The sequence below is a fragment of the Gymnoscopelus braueri genome (assembly GCF_963280865.1).
Source record: "Gymnoscopelus braueri genome assembly, chromosome: 11".
NCBI lineage: Eukaryota > Metazoa > Chordata > Actinopteri > Myctophiformes > Myctophidae > Gymnoscopelus > Gymnoscopelus braueri.
In genome coordinates, this window is record NC_137613.1 from 35,971,176 (window position 1) to 35,990,276 (window position 19,101).

The 19,101-nt window shown below is 43.2% G+C and overlaps 2 protein-coding genes and 1 long non-coding RNA gene across 5 annotated transcripts; 2 read left to right on the forward strand and 1 right to left on the reverse strand.

Annotated features, from left to right (window-relative positions):
- The first annotated feature begins 836 nt into the window (after positions 1-836).
- hoxa4a (homeobox A4a) lies at positions 837-3,420 on the forward strand. The gene is made up of 2 exons (XM_080442425.1): positions 837-1,496; positions 2,028-3,420. Exons 1-2 carry the CDS (start codon positions 1,079-1,081, stop codon positions 2,357-2,359), a joined length of 750 nt encoding a protein of 249 aa, XP_080298551.1. The 5' UTR covers positions 837-1,078; the 3' UTR covers positions 2,360-3,420.
- Positions 3,421-6,649: 3,229 nt separating this feature from the next.
- On the reverse strand, positions 6,650-7,632 carry LOC308095373. Its single transcript, XR_013934062.1, has 2 exons — positions 7,494-7,632; positions 6,650-7,328 (listed from the first exon to the last, which is right to left on the reverse strand). It is a non-coding gene; the product is annotated as an uncharacterized lncRNA (long non-coding RNA).
- A 399-nt stretch (positions 7,633-8,031) lies between these two features.
- hoxa3a (homeobox A3a) lies at positions 8,032-18,959 on the forward strand. 3 transcript variants are annotated; one of them, XM_080442423.1, is made up of 4 exons: positions 8,032-8,141; positions 10,469-10,529; positions 14,430-15,012; positions 17,926-18,959. In XM_080442423.1, exons 3-4 carry the CDS (start codon positions 14,547-14,549, stop codon positions 18,711-18,713), a joined length of 1,254 nt encoding a protein of 417 aa, XP_080298549.1. In that variant the 5' UTR covers positions 8,032-8,141; positions 10,469-10,529; positions 14,430-14,546; the 3' UTR covers positions 18,714-18,959. The 3 variants fall into 3 exon arrangements, with proteins under 3 accessions (XP_080298549.1, XP_080298548.1, XP_080298547.1); XM_080442422.1 differs by lacking the exon at positions 8,032-8,141 and adding an exon at positions 8,222-9,079; XM_080442421.1 differs by lacking the exons at positions 8,032-8,141; positions 10,469-10,529 and adding an exon at positions 11,187-12,430.
- The last annotated feature ends 142 nt before the right edge of the window (positions 18,960-19,101 follow it).

Below are 19,101 nucleotides of genomic sequence, written 5' to 3' on the forward strand. Positions count from 1 at the left end.
GTAAACTGGATTGATTTAATTGACCTACCTTGTAATAGACAATTTGTTAAAACTACATATGCTTTGTATTGCTACCTACTGGGTAGTCATTGCTTTTGCAAAATGTGTGGCTGGAAAATATTGAAAATAGTGCATTGTTTTGACCGGATTCTGGGTAGCAGTTTGCAGTTGAAATTGGAAAAAAGTTATTGATACAGCATTACAGCCACACTAACACACTACATTGTATTTGTGTTTTTAAGGAGAAAGGCGCGAGATGCATGCAATCACACCCTCGACCGTTTTATAAGTTATGAAATGGCTATGTGTGACCAAACACAGTTCAAAGTCTTTGTTATGCTTAAGGAATCTGGCAAAAATAGAATTTAGAATTTTTGAGATTTATTTGGGCCTCATGGACAGACAATAGACTGATCTGGTTTCATTTGTTATAGAGTTGGTTTGGGTGGTTATTAATTAAGGTTGTATTGATGGACAGTCTATGCTCGGCAGTTCTTGGTCCAATACGGCTTGCTTTATATTGTGTGATACTTTCAATAACATGCCACAGGTACATTCATATCTCATATGCAACTGTTTGCACAGTTTTACATGTTTTTTTAGTATATTTTTAAGCGCATTTTCATTTCCAGTAACCAATATTCACGTTGTTTGCCACCCCCTTCAGTCCTTTGTTTCTAAAGAATCTGTATTCTTTCAGGGGTTGAATTTGATGCAACATTTTCATCCCTTTTCAGAGGATGTTGATTTTAGGAGGAAATTATAGCATGTCTGCAGTAACCTCGCCTACATAAGTTTGCTCCATGCAGTAAACAAGTTGCTTGATTGGGTTTTCTTTATATACTCTGATTTAATAAGGAAAACACCAACGTAAGCTAGTCCGAGCAATTTTCGTTGTGCCAATGCCATGCTTTCCATTGGTTCCTGTTTACATGATGCCCACAGGAGACACTGTGATTGGTGGCAGTTTACACGTGACCAGACAACTTTGTACATTTGACAGGGAGTAGGAGGGTTTTGTGGAGATCAGAAAAACGACAGCGCGATAAAAATTAGTATTGTTGCACTTCACAAATTAATGACCATGAGTTCCTACTTGATAAACTCGAACTATATCGAACCTTCCTTTCCTCCATGCGACGAATATCAACAGAGCGGATACATCCCTGCCCCTGCTGATTACTACGAACGACCAAAAGACACGGGCTTTCCCCACCACGACGACGCATCCTACCCGAGGTCAAACTACACAGAACCGAGCTACGATTACGGTAATGTCCCGTCGAACGGACTCGATGATTTCACCGACGGGCATCACGCGCAGCCCCAACCCGTTCCACAGAACCACGGTCCTCGTCTCAACACGGTTCCGGAGAGTGGCGCAGGGGCGAATGCCAGCAAAGACTGCAGCCACGCCAGTGAGGCATATCCCGGCATACCGAAGGGCAAGGAGCCGGTGGTTTATCCCTGGATGAAAAAGGTCCACGTTAGCACAAGTGAGTAATCGTCACAGTTAAATAGTAGAACCACTGAGAAACAACCATTGGAACATACGCAAGCCCATTGAGGCAGCACTAGTAGCACCCCTTACAACAGCAATTTACGGCTATTGAGCAGCAGGGTCGGTAATTAAGGACCCTCGTAAATTTTATTGCCTGTGTTCGTCTGCCGGGGCCATGCGCCTTTGTTGCTTTTTAACCCAAACTACCTCCACGACTGGACCCAAGCCAAACTGTAATATCCAACCCCGCTGTTTGGTTAATCATTTCTAAGCTTGATTTGTCCCTTGATGCGAGCGCTTGTACACATGGCATCTCCAAATTGAGGTCGTTCCCGCAACAGAAATGACACAGAAAATGATTCAAACATTGCGACATTATAATACCCCCAAAAGAAAAGAGGGGGAAAACGCCTTAATGCTTTACATTCTTTTAATGTGTCCAGTGGAGAATCGGCGGTTAGTTTGGATCGAACGCCATTTAGTCTCACGTAACACCTGCTTGCTTGCATCTGTATTGCTTTTTCAGTCAGCGCCAGTTACAATGGAGTAGGAGTGCCCAAGAGGTCCCGCACTGCCTACACCCGCCAGCAGGCTCTCGAGCTCGAGAAAGAATTCCACTTCAACCGTTATCTGACCCGACGCAGGCGCGTGGAGATTGCTCACACTATGTGCCTGTCCGAGCGCCAGGTGAAGATCTGGTTCCAGAACCGGAGGATGAAGTGGAAGAAGGACCACAAGTTGCCCAACACCAAGATCCGTTCCTCCAGCTCGGCCTCGTCCGCGACCTCGGGAGCCCCAGTACAGCAGATCAAAACAGGCCAGCAGCTTGTTCCCACGCCGTGCGCCGCAAGCCTATAGTGCATGAGTCCCGCGAAAAGCTCCCCCTAAAACCCAACACAGACTGAGAATGACAAATAACACACAAGTGGAATTTTGTTGGACCGTTTCTTCAGTATGTTACACATGGTGTTATCCCGTTCCCCCCGCCTTGGCCACTGGGCCGCTCGCATTCTCTCAACCCCTTCGCCCTCACAGTCCACCCCATGTCTCCGTCTGTTCGCTCCCTCTGCATATAAGCTTGAAATTCACCTCTAATTGCCAAGATGGCAAACTGAAATGTATATGTATTTGTTTATAATTATGAGAGAAGGATAACGCACATTCAGATAGGACCTGGATCATAATGTATCATTACAGTAAAAAAAAAATGTAAATGGAGTGAGAGTAGCTAAGTGGGAAGTCATTTTTCTATGTTCTTTATGATTTTTTTTAATTATAATTATTATTGCTCATGGAAAGTTCTAATATACTTGAAAGATATTTAGAGAAGCTCTAGGTGCCCTTTAGAAAAGCAGTCAGCTGTTTTTGTTTAGGGCATCATTCAGAGTAACACAATGTAGTTTGTGTGTGTGAATGGGTTGGTATACTGTTGAATGTAGTCCAGGTGACTTTCACATCTAATGTACATAGACAAATCATAGCAAAGGCACAATAAGGAAACACATTTCGTCAAGTAGAAATATGTCTGTTCGTGTTGTAGGTTGTACATTTGATTTGTGCTAGTGCGTCTTCTATGGTGTTGTGTTCTTAACTGTGAATATTTGTTGTGTGTCTAAAAATGGACGTTGTAATGTAGGCTAGTGTAGACCTAAGGTGTTCTTGTGAAATAAATATGTACTTCAATTATATGGTTGATATATGACTTTGGATATTATGGTGTAGATATATGTAACGTGTTGACTCTCCGAGTTCAGCAATGAATGCTATAGCGGTCGTGCGTAATACACGCAATACGCCTGATCTGAAGACGTTCAGTTGTTTCCAGTGTCGGGGTTAAACATGATTAGCACTTGTACAATTTTAATTTCATGTTGGTTATTATTTTATTTTTTTTGCCATAAAAGAAAATTGATTAAAAATCTGTATTGTAATGTATTTGAATATGCTGGGAAATATTGTGAAATGACGTGCGTAAACGTCAAAATTGTGTGTCAGGAATGGATTATGTAGATTTAAATGCGTCACACCTTGAAATTATTTTTGCAAGAATCTGCTAACTGAGTTTGACTCTGTGGAAATCCACTTGGGAGCTGCTGTATTCCCAAATATCTGTAATCGGGGGTGATGAAAATGCGTGCAATGCTGGGCCTCTCCTTTCATTTACTAATGCTCAGATACAGTCTAGAAGAGGTAAATTGCCACACAGATAAAAGGATATTGTAATGTAACTTCTTCAGTGTAACGTTTGTTTTAAACATATATTTAACAATACTTTGCACAGCGCCCTGCGTAAATTACGTAGGCTGGGCAGACAGGCCTAACTTAATTCGACTCCGGCACATCTTTGAATGCTCAATTGACTTTACTGCCCTATCTGTACAATATATATCTTTTTTATGCCCATAACTGTCATGTGCCTTTTTATAGACGAAGCTGATTTGTGGTGCAGTGTGTACATGCCGATATAAGCTTCTGGGCTTTAAGTATTAGGCTGTGCGCCAGCGAGGGGTAATAAGTTAAAACCCCAAAAAATGTCCAGTGCATTTGACCACACATGTTTTTGCATGTATTTTATAAGGAGATCTCCTCAAAAACCTCGATCCCTCGGTGCACCAGTGTGTAAAGGGTTGGTCAGTCACTACCTGCTGGCTGCTACAGCCAAACAATAGAGAGTTCACCCAGAGGACATGGCAGGATCTAGCCAATCACCGACCCGGAGCACTTCGCTTGACCCCTGACCTTACGACACACACAATGTTCAGACCATACATCAGTGTTAAGACCTCCGTGGGCTTTTCTTCTTTCTCATTTTATATATTTGCCCAGAGACGACGCGGAAACAAAAACGATGTGTAGGTGCTGAATCTGTGCCACTAATTCATTCGAACTGTTCTTTGAGACGCACTCATCTGCTATTCGTCACAGAAACACATCTGTCAGGCGGAGTGTGCAAACGGCAAATAAGAGGGGAAACACGTTGCAGTCATGTACACAAAGTAGAAATTCTTTCTGTTTCAAGTTTGTATATATCAGAACGTCATGGTTCCGCAAGAGCATGTGAGATCTCATATTCATAATGATAATACGCTCATAATAAACCCTTATAAGTATAGGTCTGCACTGCAGGGCTACATTGACATGTAGTCTAATTTATACTTGCTTCTGGTCTTGCACCGACGATATCAAATCTACAAGCTCACAACGCCTCCCATTAGGAAGTGTTGTGAGCTTGTAGATCTGTTATTTTCAGTACAGACACTGGCGTGCAACTAAGTATTAATCAGGCCCAAGTCGTTGCAATACTATGTGAAATCCACAAACTGGCACAGATGTAACTTCAAAACAATTTTTTTCTGCACCTTGCTATAGTTTATAGGTCTACCTGTCAATTATTGTGATGGTGCAGCTTCATCCCTGACCATGGGCCATGGTGGTATCTGTTAAATTAATATTTTTTTATATAATCAAGCAAAATGGAACGTAACTTACTTGATTTCAGACTTTTTGTCATAATTATTACAAGTCTACTTGCCCCTTCAGGTGCTGCTGTGCAGCACTTGGCAGGCAGAGACATGGAGATTGTACAGAAGATGGCGTTAGATTGGCACAGGTTTTACTGTGCCTCTCGAGATGTCGAGCTGCTGAAATTACATATTTCAACTCATTTGATGCACGAATAGAGGTCACTTCCAGTGTTCTGAAATTTTAATTTGCTCATCCACGTGACTTGTTGAATAATGAATGCCCTCGGGTCAGAAATAGATATGAAAATCTGCCGTACTATATTTTCATTTGAAGTGAGCCTCAGTTGGGTGCATATCTCGTCTACATTTATGTTCTGTTCTGTCCGTCTGTTTCCCTGTGGACAACGATCATCTTACTACTTGTGAGTAGATTTGGGTCTTTTTTCCTACTCTGTGGGGGATTTCGAAATGGTAGACAAGAATATTCACTTGTGGTGCTAACGTTTAGTGGTGCAGTTTGGTCCTTGTGCGCATTAGGCAGATTACTCTCATCAAGCAAGAGGGTGATTAATTTAGAAGTGGGCTAGTATATGCTCACAGGGCTTACCTCTATATGCATAAGATTCATGCAGCCATCACAGGTTTTGCAGTTATAGGCCATGTACTTGTAACCAGAGCCAAATTATTCAAAGTCTAACACAGGGGATCAGGGGTCATTATGCCTTAATATTTCAATATTCAAGTGACAATAACTTCAAGCCACTTAATATCATATATATATACACAGTGTGTTATAACATTCTTCGTCGCATTAACAATGGGAGTTACAAAGTTTTTCATAGGTCATCACTTGTGGATTTTCGTGATTTAACGTAGGGGCAACGAACAGGCAACGAACTACAATAGCTTGAAGTCCAACTAACATTTGCAGTGCAAATGTTTCACGAGACTTAATACATTTAAATTGGCAAAAAATGAAAAATGAAGTGACATCTTAGTCTAGACATAATAGGCCATTGCTCAGTCACGACAGTTCTGGGTGTAAAGTCCGAAATACGATGTCTTAAATTCTGCGTAAATAACAAACATTTAAAAGAAAATAAATAAATCAAGTAATATAAATAAAATATCCTCAATGTTGGCTGTGGGTGGACAGGGACAAGTCACCACCTTGACTTTAAAGTTTAAATGAATGTATATGCTTCATAGGCGTATCATTGATTAAGATAGGAATAAAACAAGACAATATTCAACATTTAAGTTAAAGTGGATGTTAAGAGTTTCACATTTATTAGTTGTGAGGGCAAATGCATTAAAACTACCTTAACAAATGCAAATAGTTGTGCTTTGGCTAAGAAAGCCCTGCATTGAAAGTGGACACAAAAGACAACTGAGAACTAGGTTAAACATTAACCAGTGATGAGCTATATGTCAGGATTCATCTTATATCATCCATCATTGTCATTATTGTTATTATTATTATTATTATTATTATTATTATTATTATTATTATTATTATTATTGTTATTACTATTGCTATTATATTGTTATTACTATAGGCTAGTAGCCTATAAGTAGGCCATATACATTTATTAGATTCAGCCAGTTTTGCACTTACCTCGCACATTAAACTAACGTTAAGATGATCAAAAGTCACAGAAAATAATAGAGTATAACATCACAATTCAACTTCAGTACTTTATTACAATCACCACAAGGACCATCCACAAAATTCACCTCAAACGCCGACTTAGGTTTCCCCAATGGTGTGCCTCATTCATAAGAATGGGCTCCCAGTCAGCGTACGGCGTTGAATTTCGCATTAGCCTTGATGTTGGCCGGTGTAAACCCTCGAGAAAGACTTATCTTCGGCTGAGTGTATCGGTAACCCAAGTCTGCCAGTTAAGAGCTCCGAATGTCAACATTGTGGGGAGATATGTATAGTCGTCTGGCTAACATCCAAAGGCGGAGCGGTGAGGAGAGGTCTGCGCCTTTAACAACTCTTTGTTGTCAGCGATTAAGGCGCCTTGATTTGTGCAACTATAGCTCTGCTGAAACGTTTGAGAAATGAGACAACATTCAATCGGTTACTGCTGTTGGTGCAATAGCAATTAAAAAGGTTGCAACAAAACGTAGGTTACACAGCAATTAACGTGGCCTTAGAGGTTTCCATCTTCTCCTTGTTTTTGACCCAAAATAATTTCACACTCGGCTGTCTTTGCCTCTGCCCGGGTCAGGGAAAAGTTCAGGTGCGGTGGCGAGAGGCAGCGTGGGAGTGAGTGTCTGTTTTCTATCTCTAGTCAGCTCCAGCCCCAAAACTTCTCCAACGTTGCCTTGCTTTAGACGACCCCAGTGAACTCGTGCTGTAGAACAAAAACAGCGCAAGCAACACATTAAACAATGACAATATGCTATAGGATACAAACATTTATAAAACAAAACAAAAAAACATCAATGTTAACAAATACAATTAATTTAGCCTATATATACTGATTATGTAAATGTGAAATGAAATCTCATCACTATACTTAGTAAAGCTCTGTCCTCCTGTCCTTAATGTTGGACATTTCTAGAAGGAGATGGGTCTGCCTCTGCTTTAGGGCTTTAAAAGTTTACCGCTCAAGTTGTAGTTTGAGAAGACAATGTGTGGGAGTGGGGTGCTGTCCATGTCCGCTCCGAGTGATTAATAGTTTAGCTGGGGTTTTCCACGCCCGCTGCTCGGTGTTGACGGAAAAAAGCGCCAAACGGTGCAGAGAGAAGAGAAGCTCTTCCGGCCAAGAGGCCCACATATATCCTCCATAACTGCACAATTACGCATGATAATATCTGTGATTTAGTCAAAATCAGTGGGGTATAGGCCTCCGCTCATTAGACATTTGGTCTGGGTAAAAGTGACGTTTTAAGTACTTCCAACAGTCTGATATATTTTCTCCTCCCCATACTAAGATTCCAACATTCACCCTATGTGCGCAAACCTATAATTTCCAGCATCAGTCAACTGGTCATAGGAAGCACGTAAGCGCTGGCAGAGTGAACAGGGGGTCCATGTAGCGATCAGTGGGGTCGAGGACCCACACTTTGGTTGTCTCATCTCTACTTTCCGCCTACTGCTGATTGACATACAAGCACTCTTCACTGCCACCAGGACGCACACCTTGACTATAGCGTTAGGAAAGGTAATTATGTGGACATTTGATTTCTATTTGGCCGCCAGCATGCAGGTTGCTGGTGATGGAGGACGTGGACGCTGGCTGGAACGCTCCTACACAGAAGCCTGGGGTATAGAGGGCGGGGGGCGACATTGAGTCCGCTAACACGCCCCGTAGCCTTGACTGTGCAGTAAATCTCACAGAAAATAGAAGATGTCACCTTTAAGAGGTGTTGAATAATCATTACAAGGGTGTTTTGGAGGAAAGCCCCTCTCTGCCTCGCATAGTGCGAATTGTCGCACTGGAGTGCTAAAGCATCCTGTTCTTTAACGTGTTCTAGTCTAAAACTGTGGCTCCCACTTGAAACTCAGCACAATAGCTACAGCAGGATTAGCGCTAACGCTCACTCAGCGCTAATGGGCACCAAATATATGGCACTTTAAAGCCTGACGGAACAGCCTCTCATCTGAATTGGTGACATGTGGAAAAGCTGCTGCTCTGCAAGAGACCTGCTCCTCTGCCAGATACATTGTAGTGTCATGTACCCCTCTTTTTTCTCCCTCAAACACCGATCCGTTTCTCCTCGGGGGCAACGACTGCCTCCATTAATGATTCACGGGCTCAAATAAAAGGGATTTAAGTTGACGTTGCGTCACGTGAGCGCGCGGCGCATAATACGGCGCGGTGTTATGGCACGGGGAAGAAAACCGGAGCCCCGGTCTAGCCATATGATGCTGATTATATGCGCGTTACCCCCACTTTCCGTGAGGGGAGTCCGGGCTTTGTAGTTTTTATATCGAGGCAAAGAAACAGAAAGAAAGAGAGAAAGGCAGACGGAGAGACAGATCGCACGCGCGAGGATCCCGGTCTTGTGGATGGTATTATATTGCTGTCACGGACGGATATGTTTTTCCACGCGGACAGAGTCAGAGTCCGTGCTTTGGGAGGATGGATTTTATTTTGAGGTATTTCCGTCGATTGTTCATTACTGTCGTGAGTTATTGCCACGCGAGGCAGAGGTCAGTAGAAAAGGAGTGCAGGGCTTTAGCCTGGGCTGGAAAATTGAACTGGAATAGGAGGCTATTAATATTCACCTGCATCTGGAGATATGTCGATTATCCAAATTGCAATAGCTCCTTAAGTGAATCAATTGAAACATAAATTGCCAGTTGAGGATTTGGCTGCGATATTCATGAATATGGTATGCAATTGCTTCATTTTGTGCTTCCAGAAAGCTTGGCTACACATTTAAATAAACACTTAATCCATTTGGAAAATTATGACAACGGGTGCTGCACAGATTAATATAGGCTAGGCCTGTTTTTGATCCCATCTCTTGCAGGTGGTCAACCCCATATGCTTGAGACACTGAGCTAGTGCTTGGCCTATATAACCGTTTGTAAATAAACGCGGCCATTTAAATCTCGGCTGCTAACAAAAACCCAAACAGAGCAGGTGAAAGCAGTCACGCTGTCCCGTTCCAAAGTGTAATACATTTCCTATAAAAATGCATCAGTTTGTGGCTTTACATGGGTTTTGTGGGTAAATGATAAATCAAGTTGAGCTACATAAGAAGTAAGAGAAAGCAGTGGGGTTGTGCCTCTCCGCCAGGGAAACGAGAATATAATGGAAGACGGAGTGCCATCTAGGACCGCGCGGCCGCGCTGAGGTCACGGCGCTCGTGTGTGATTTATGGGCACGGGGACTTAGGGAAGCCGTTGTGCGAGAGCTAATGACTATTCGATCCATTTCCAGTGGTGGAGAAAATACACACGGAACAACAGAGGAACACAAATCGTGTTTTTTTTATTATTATAAGCCTATTGTATTATTTGTGTAATTGTGTTTATATGCCTTAAGGCTTGCAATGCTTTGTTAAGGTGTTTTTTTTAATGGCTAGGCTATTTTTGACATTCGTTTTGTATGTAGGGAGTTATGTATTTCTATCTGGGCTATGATCAAAAAATGCTTATACGAATCAGGACTTTAGAAAGAAACCGAACCCATGTAGTATTAAATATTAAGATGCAGGCTACAGGCCGACAGCCTAATTTTCCAAAGTAAAATATTGCCTCAATAATTAACTTCAATATTTGCGCATCGAATTTGACTGGATCTGCATTTTTATAACCTTTATATGTTGTTTATCCGTCATTTACCCATGGCACACACATAATTGATAGTCTTGATATTAGTCTAATATAGTTAGTTTTAGGGTCAGTGTAGGGCGCGTGGTTTCGAGACGTGAAATTAGTTCATAATGATATAGCCTTGAGAATGAATGATCAAAAAAACAAAATAATTTGGGTATTTTCAATGAGTATTAAAATACATGCTCCTATTGTCCATTGCAGAATTACATCCAAGTGATTCCAGGGGATTGCACGGTCGTGGAGACACCCTTGTCCGCCTTCGGTGAGTCCATATATCTTTATTGATTTGTGTTATGAATGCTTGATGGTCATATCCTTATTCAATTTCTAATAAGTACCACGCACGTCCTGTGTAAAGCATCCAGGAGCAGGGACGAGTAGCCCTATGGCTTGTACATTTCCTCGAAGCAGCGATATGAAGGGCCCGAGAGCAATAATTCGTTCTCATCCACTTGTCTTTGTAGTGTAATTTGTCACTATAAAAGTGACGAGGGGAATCGCACCTCTTGGAGCTGTGCCTTACTGCTTTCAAAAACCACTTTCCCTGAAAACCATCTGCCCGGCCCACGCCATGGCTTACTGTGCTGAAGTTTTGAACGGGATTTTATTTCCTATAGACATTGCATTTTTTTTTACATTGTTTGGGCCTTATTGCGCGTCCACCAACACACTGACATTTAACCCCGTGGTCAGTGCCAAATTAAAGAGAATCCCGAATCAGCATTTTACCTAAACAAAGGAGTAAATAATTAAACAAAGCTTCTACTGTGATTTTTTTTTTTTGGGTGGGGAAAGAAAAGCCACGTTGGCTAAAAAAAAAAAAAATCCTCATGCGTGGATTTTTGTCCCACTCACCATCCTACGCCGGTTGTGCGTTCTGTATACCTTTTTAATAGGGCCGTTGGATCTGTGCTTCCAGTCCAGCGCCTCAAACAGAGAGGCTGCTCTGGACGTATTTACAGCCTGGAGATGCGAAAGGACATAAATCTCTTTTTTCTCCCTCCTCTGGCTGCAAAAGACACCATTAACATGCTGAGGGATTCCCCCTGCTCTCGGCTCTCATCTCTTCTGTTTCTCACTGCGTGTCCTCTGCTTGCCTTTTGGTGATGAAACTTATTTCCATTTTTCTCGCCCAGCTCCTGGTGGGGGTCTTTCCCTTCGTTTACATCGAACAAGACTTTGATCCACCGTTTGGCCAAGCTCGCAAATTTTGTAGTTGATTATTATTGTTATTATTTGGTCATTCAATAGCCTTCCTCTATAACAGCAGGCCGTGCGACCAGCACGTCCACTGACAACCAGTGGAGTATTTGGCATTTGGAATGAAAATGAATGACCCGATCCTATGCCACAGGATTGATACCCCAAATGCAAAAAGTGTCGGTTAATAATTAAGCCGTGCATAGAAGCCCTTTATGTTCCGAGGGAATGAAAATGCCTTGTTGTTTTCGCTTGCTTACCCCCTTCTATTAGGCTACATCACAATTCCATTCAACAAAACACAATCTCACGTAGAGTAAATAAAAAACATGCTTCAAAACGCGTTTGGGTGGGCGTCTAATAGTCTATAGTATTTATAATGATATATATTTCCACCTCATACATAAGCTACTACCTCATACCGTAGGGGGAGGAGAGGCAGCCTCTTGATTTGAACTGGCTTTCCAAGGCGCTGCTTCATTTGCATAATTTTTCTTGTCTATGGTGACGCTATGTTTCGGGGGAGTTGTGTCTGCATGGTACTTGGTGAACGAACACATAGTCCAGCATAGCCCTGGCTACGTTTAATATTGGTATGAAGCCTGGGCATTGCTCTAGCATGTGATAAGTTCAATCGTGAGGGCAGATAGCGCTTATCTCGCTGACCTGACTGCTCACGCCTGCTTTCGTAATCTTGGTTTACCCATCCACGTCGAATAGGAAAGGAAAAAAAGAGAAAAAGAAAAAAAAAGGGGGGATTTCGTTTCTTGTGCACACAGAGCCCCTCGGCTCTTCCTTTTTGTTGTGGCTGCTAATGCCGGGCGTGGGGCTATAGGCGCAGTCCATTGCTGCTGTGCTCAGCTCGCTTTGCCTAAACTTTTCTCTGGATTACCGCTTTGATCGATTTCGTCGCTGAATGAGAAAATATTGCGTCGTGCTTTGTATTCGTCGTCAGAGGATAAGGTAAGCAGGCCAGAAATAGGCTCCCTCGGTTGTAAATGGCGGAGTTTGTGTGTCGTGCGGTGATTTATCACCGTATGACTTACATCTCGGTTCAGGAAGAGTTCACACACAGTCAAGGCAGCAGAGCTGGGGGCTGAACAGAAAGCTCGAGTCTGTCTTGCTTCTCTCTCCCCATGCCATTTATTGCTATCGCATTATTTCTGTTGGAAATACACCAAAAAATCGTTCTGAAATGTATTCCAGAGCATCCTTTGAATAGCAGATGTAGTGAAGAGATCCTCTTTCAGTCTGTGGTTTAACTTGTGTTGAAGGTAACTTCAGTGGGTCTGATTTTGTACAGATTCGCCTGTAGTAATTCACTGCTGCACAAAGACGGAGCTGTTCAACATTTCCATTTAGGTTTTTTTCCCCCCTGTTCATTTTATTTTGAGTTCATTCTTTGATATTCATAGGTCAATCAATTAACGAAGCATTTCTGTTAACTTTAAGATCAACATAACTACTAATTTTACATTAAACATTCTTTGTTTGTCCATGTTTTATTGGTAGCCTATATACTGTATGCACAGCAATAGTACATCAGTTTCAGTGCATCTACTATTTTTCAAGTGAAAAAAATATATTGACAATTGTATGTTCCATATGATGCACTGTGTTTGCTGATATCTGTTGTAGGCTGTAGGTTATACAAAGCGGTGATGGTTATTTTTACTTTTACTGCTACTATATTACTACTATATTATTACCTATTATCATTATTATTATTATGAATAATAGCTTAATAATAAAGCTTAAAATTATATTAATCTTAGTTGTAGCAGCATAGTAGTATTGTTATTAGCATAATTATTATTCTCATTATAGCTGTAGGGCTGTATTTAGAAAATATTTAGGCTACTCCACCTAATCTCTGACCCCTGAATGAAAGAGCCATACTCACGTAAAAATAGTAACGACAAAAATAGGCCTATAACCTGTGGAACTGTGTCCAAACACTATTGATAGTTTCCACAATAAGATTTTCAGCGAATAAGATCCCCGTGGTTACCTCAATGAATAATGGTAGTGGTTTAGTGGCAGGCTGGCTGTGCGTCCCGGAATTCTGTCCACTTCAACATGGGGCCTGGCTGCTCACCGGGCCGTTCTTCTCGAGCGGGCCGTCCCGGCCCACTGACCCCCATACATCACCGCGACGGGCCGCCGCGCAGACAGCACCGACAGCAGCCATTATTATGGGCCTGCGAGGAAAAAGTTCACGCCGTGGTCATGGAGATGCCGCGAATGCCCGCCCGGTTTTTCAGGTTTCCTCGTGGCTCTTCCATTAGTCTTGTAGCAACTACACATGCAAAAGGAAAAAAAGAAATGGAGAGAATGCGGTTGTTTATCCTTTGCGCCAGGTGGCCGGGATAGCAGACCGCAGCGAGCTCTATCCTGTTACTGATGGAAGCTCCTTTTGAGTAATAGTGAGAAACAAAAATAGGCCCAGTCTAGCTTCAAGGAGATTAAGCAGTGGCAAGTGTTCTCCCTTGGCAAAAGGCTAATAATTATGAAAGCCCTGTTAATAGAACAAATTGTTGTTTTCAATGTGCTATTAGACATGCATTTTACCTATATGCTTTCTTTATTATTGTTGCCATATATTCTGCATTGCACTTGTGTTCTAAAAATAAACAAAAACAACCATAACAAATAAACAAAACTGCAACGTTGGTTGGCCAGTATAAGAGAGTTAAACATGCCATGCATTTGGTTATTGCTCCCGTTATGATCTAGCAGTATATGTTTGAAAACGTTTTTGTTTTGAGGTTACTCAGCACAGATGGTAATGCAAGGTTAGTGCGTGTCTTTGTGCCCCGTGTAAAGCCATAAGGTAAACGGTAATAGTCTACAGAAGTGCTGGCCCTATCTTGCCTGCATAGTCTCTCGTGTCAGGCCTGTATTGAAAAGTAAGATGGATCGCCACCATTTCTCCTCCTCACTGTGCTTCTTGTAACCCTAGGTTCACACGAGGAGGCCATTGGCGGAGAGGCGTCACGTGACCACGGGGTGCCAATGTTATTCTACAAGGGTGTCAAGACCCTGTCAGTTTCTGAAATAAATATTGGGAAACGGCGAGATGCAAAAGGCAACCTACTACGACAGCTCTGCAATTTACAGTGGCTACCCGTATCAAAGCGCAAATGGCTTCAGTTATGATGCCAATCAGGTCCAATATCCCCGGGCCTCTCATGTGGAAAGTGAGTACCATCGACCTGCCTGCTCCCTGCAGTCTCCTGACGGCTCCGTGGCCCTGCAGAAGCCGGGGGAGATGGCGGAGAGCTGCGACAGGAGCACGGCCATTCAGGCGGCGCAGTCCACGGTTCATCCCGAAAGCAATCAACCGCAGGTGCCAGTGCCAGTGTCAGGCCCACCCCCCGCTCCACAGTCCCCCGGTGCTCTCGCCCAAAACGCGAGCAACGGGTCCAACCAGCCCAGTGCCAAGAACGGCTCCCCGACCTCCACGATGCGAAAGGGGGTCTTCCCCTGGATGAAGGAGTCCCGTCAGAATGCCAAGCAAAAACCCACCAGTAGTTCCAGCTCAGGTACTTGTTCTATAGCTATACTGCTGGTGGCGTGCGTGCATACACGCACACACACGCACGCACTTAACATATGCACGCTCTGTTCTGTCTCTCTCACACACACACACACACACACACACACACACACACACACACACACACACACACACACACACACACACACACACACACACACACACACACACACACACACACACACACACATATGCTGCATGGCATAACATAATGACCTCTTCAGTTTTTTAACCTTTATTTATCCAGCATGTGCATGTCCCATTGAGATACAAGTCCTTTTTGCCAGGGACGACTGGCAAATGTGGACATGTTTGACTCTTTACATCGATAGACCATATAGACCCACAGAACAGTTCCTCTCAAACACAATGTAAGTCAGATATTTACATTGTGCTTGAGTCGAACTGTTCTGTGGGCCTATATGTCTCAGGACTGAATCCCACCATTTGCTGTCCCTCTCTGCCCTACATTTGACCTGGAGCTACAGTAAACAGCCATCGCCTCTGATCACACGATGTCCCTCTGCAAGACAACAAACAAACAAGCCAAAACAGTTGTTTCAGTTTGTCCTCCTGTTTTGATAAGAGGAGAACTTTCTGGGTGGGGGTTGGTGGTTGTTTACTGTGGAACCATCTACGGTTCAACTATAGGCTACGAATCACATGGTCAACATGGTCTTATCATCTGGCACTGCATCATCAGTGTTTTATTTATTTTTTGGTTAAATAGCTGATCTACAAGGCATTGTGAGCTTGTAGATCGGCTATTTAACCTACAGGCCTGGTGCAGTGGTTCTCAAACTTTTTCTAATTTCAAAGACCCCCATAACTCACTGTACAAATGGACCCTTATGCGTCCATTATATGTCCCCCTCAAGGAGCCCAGAGGGTCCCAGGACCCCACTTTGAGAACCACTGATCTAAGGTTCAGCTATGCATGATCACATGGCCTTATCATCAATGTTTTTGTTCTTTGTGTGTGTGTGTGTGTGTGTGTGTGTGTGTGTGTGTGTGTGTGTGTGTGTGTGTGTGTGTGTGTGTGTGTGTGTGTGTGTGTGTGTGTGTGTGTGTGTGTGTGTGTGTGTGTGTGCGTGTTCCCCGGGCCCCAACACAGGCCTGGTTTTAGTGTGTCTTTTTTGCAACGTAGCTATACTTCGCCATGACAGTTGAAAATGGAAAGCAATGAGGCACCATTCTGGCACTCTCTGCATGAGACCATGGAAACCCCATTATTCACGATGATCATAGCAGTTACGGAAGAGTTATTTATTAGGTATTGTAAATGATATTAGATACTATCACACTCTCGGAGAGCCATTAACGCCTTTCTCACGACATTTGATTGAATATGTAGGTTGTCTTCTTACGCATTTTACGCAAGGGCCGTGCCTTTTACGCAATGTCTTCCAGCGCCCTTTAATCAGAATTCCTTTATGATCCGATCACTTACAAACATGTCTTAATGGTATTCAGTTATGCATAATCGCGTTAATTGACACAATCATCAGTAATTGTCCTTGTACAAAGTCCGCTATTCCCGGTGTTAAGGCTCCCTTTCCAGCTCTGAAACAAGCTAATGGGTTACGTTATGTCATGCTGTATTTGGTTCGCTCTGGGTTCAGACGACCGGTAGTAAAATTTATTAGGTGCTGGCAGCCTGCCACGCGTGGTAAGCAGACCCACACCTTGCTGTGCTGCAGCCAATCCTCAGTCTCTTGGAAGGTGAGACTTATTGGTATAGTGGTGTAAAGTAACTAAGTACATTTACTCAAGTACTGTACTTAAGTACAATTTTGAGGTACTTTTACTTGACTGGAGAGTGGAGTATTTCCAAATTTCTGTACTTTGACTTTTACTCCACTACATCTCAGAGGCAAATATTTTTCACTTGACTTTAGTTATAGTTACTTTGTAGATTTTGATTATTACAAAACATTAACCATTAACTCCTTCAGCCCTATATACATTTCGGCCATTTGAAAATAGCAGATCTACAAGCTCACAATGCCTCACGATGCAACACATTGTGAGCTTGTAGATCTGCTATTTTCAAAAGATTTTTTTTTTTTTACATTTTATGCATTTGAAACCTTGTTAAATGGGACATTCTGCATGCTACTTTCTACTTTTGGCACTTTAAGTATATTTTTATACCAATACTTTTGTACTTTTACTCAAGTACATTTTTAATTCCAGATTTTTACTAACAGAGTATTTCTACATTGCAGTACTGATACTTTTACTTGTGAATAGGCCTACTTTTCCCACCACTGCTTATCGGTGGGGGCAAAGAGAGCGGGCATTACGCACCCCTAGGAATACATAATGCCTGTGTTTGCATTACGCGTGTGACTACAGGGAGAGATGAGGGTCAAAATGCTTTAGCATGGAAATATTTTAGGGTCGCCTGTTCTCGGATCAGTTATTGACCTACTACACCGTGATTACGAGTTTTCTATTCTGTCATTTGCCGCAACGCGCGCAGAGCAGCACTTTGTGTGCATTGATTGTTAATTGTCTTGTGCACTGCAACAGAAAGCTGATTTATCAAAATGTTAGGATTCCAGCGAACATTAGGATCCCAGCAAACAGAGTGAGAAATAGAGAAATAATGAGAAAGTCTTTATTTGTAGCAAGCTGAGGATGGCATATTTATTGCAGTCAGTAAAACTATGCTCTCCTTTCAGCCACAGTCCCACTACTGATGGGGAGATTAGCTATCAGCTGTGTATGTGCATTGTCACACTGACTCCCTCCCATCCTCTTTAACCCCTTCTCCCTTATTCATTTCTTTCTTGGGTCTCTCTGTTTCTGTCTCACACTGTATTTCTGTGTCTCTCGGCCCCCCCACCATTAATGGATTACTAATTGACACCCGTCTCCCTCTTCTCCTCGACAGTGGACAGTTGCCCCGGAGACAAGAGTCCGCCCGGGTCAGCAGCCTCCAAGCGGGCCCGGACAGCTTACACCAGCGCCCAGCTCGTCGAACTGGAGAAGGAGTTTCATTTTAACCGCTACCTCTGCCGGCCCCGGAGGGTGGAGATGGCGAACCTTCTCAACCTGACCGAGAGGCAGATCAAGATCTGGTTCCAGAACCGCAGGATGAAGTACAAGAAAGATCAAAAGGGCGTCGGCATGATGCCTTCTCCTGGGGGACAGTCTCCACGGAGTCCCGTGGGCCCGGCCTCCGGTGGCGGCAGTGGAGGATACCTCAACTCTATGCATTCTCTCGTAAACAGTGTACCTTATGAATCACAGTCGCCGACGTCTTACAACAAACCCCATCAAAACGCATACGGCATGGCCACGTCATATCCCCCTCCTTTGAACAGCTCCCTCAACAACTGCCCGCCCTCCCAGAAGAGGTACCCTGGGACCGACTCGGCCACGCCCGAGTATGACGCGCATCCTCTCCAAGGCAATGGCAACTATGGGCCGCACATGCAGGGCAGCCCCGTCTATGTTGGCGGAGGCTACATCGATTCTATGCCCAATTCTGGGGCCTCTGTTTTCGGTCTGACCCACCTCCCGCACCCGCCGTCCACAAACATGGACTACAATGGAGCAATCACAATGGGCAACAGCCACCATCACGGAGTGTGTGATCCGAACCCGACGTACACAGACCTTACGCCGCACTATTCTCAGGGAAGAATTCAGGAAGCGCCCAAATTGACGCATCTGTAGCGGTGGTGCAGCCCGGATCACTCCGCCCATTGTCTTACATCTCCAGACCCATTATCGCTTTGTTTCTGCGCCTTCTTTAAATGGCTTCCACTTTTCTCTCTGATTTTCTTTATGTTTCTATAGTTTTGGTGTGTGTGACGTAGCGTAGGAAAAATAATCACTCTTGCTTGAATTTTTTCTCTATATTTGCTCGTGTCATTGTCCCACAAAGACCTTTATCTGGGCTCAGATGCCAAGCGCGAGGAGGAGGGGGTCGGCGTGGGGGTGGGTGGGCACAATATATGCATAGACCTATTTAATCTTATTTTTTTTCTCTCGTTTTTAAATCGAAAATCAAACAGGGTATTATGAACAAATATTATGGTATTCTTTTTCAATGTGAATTTGT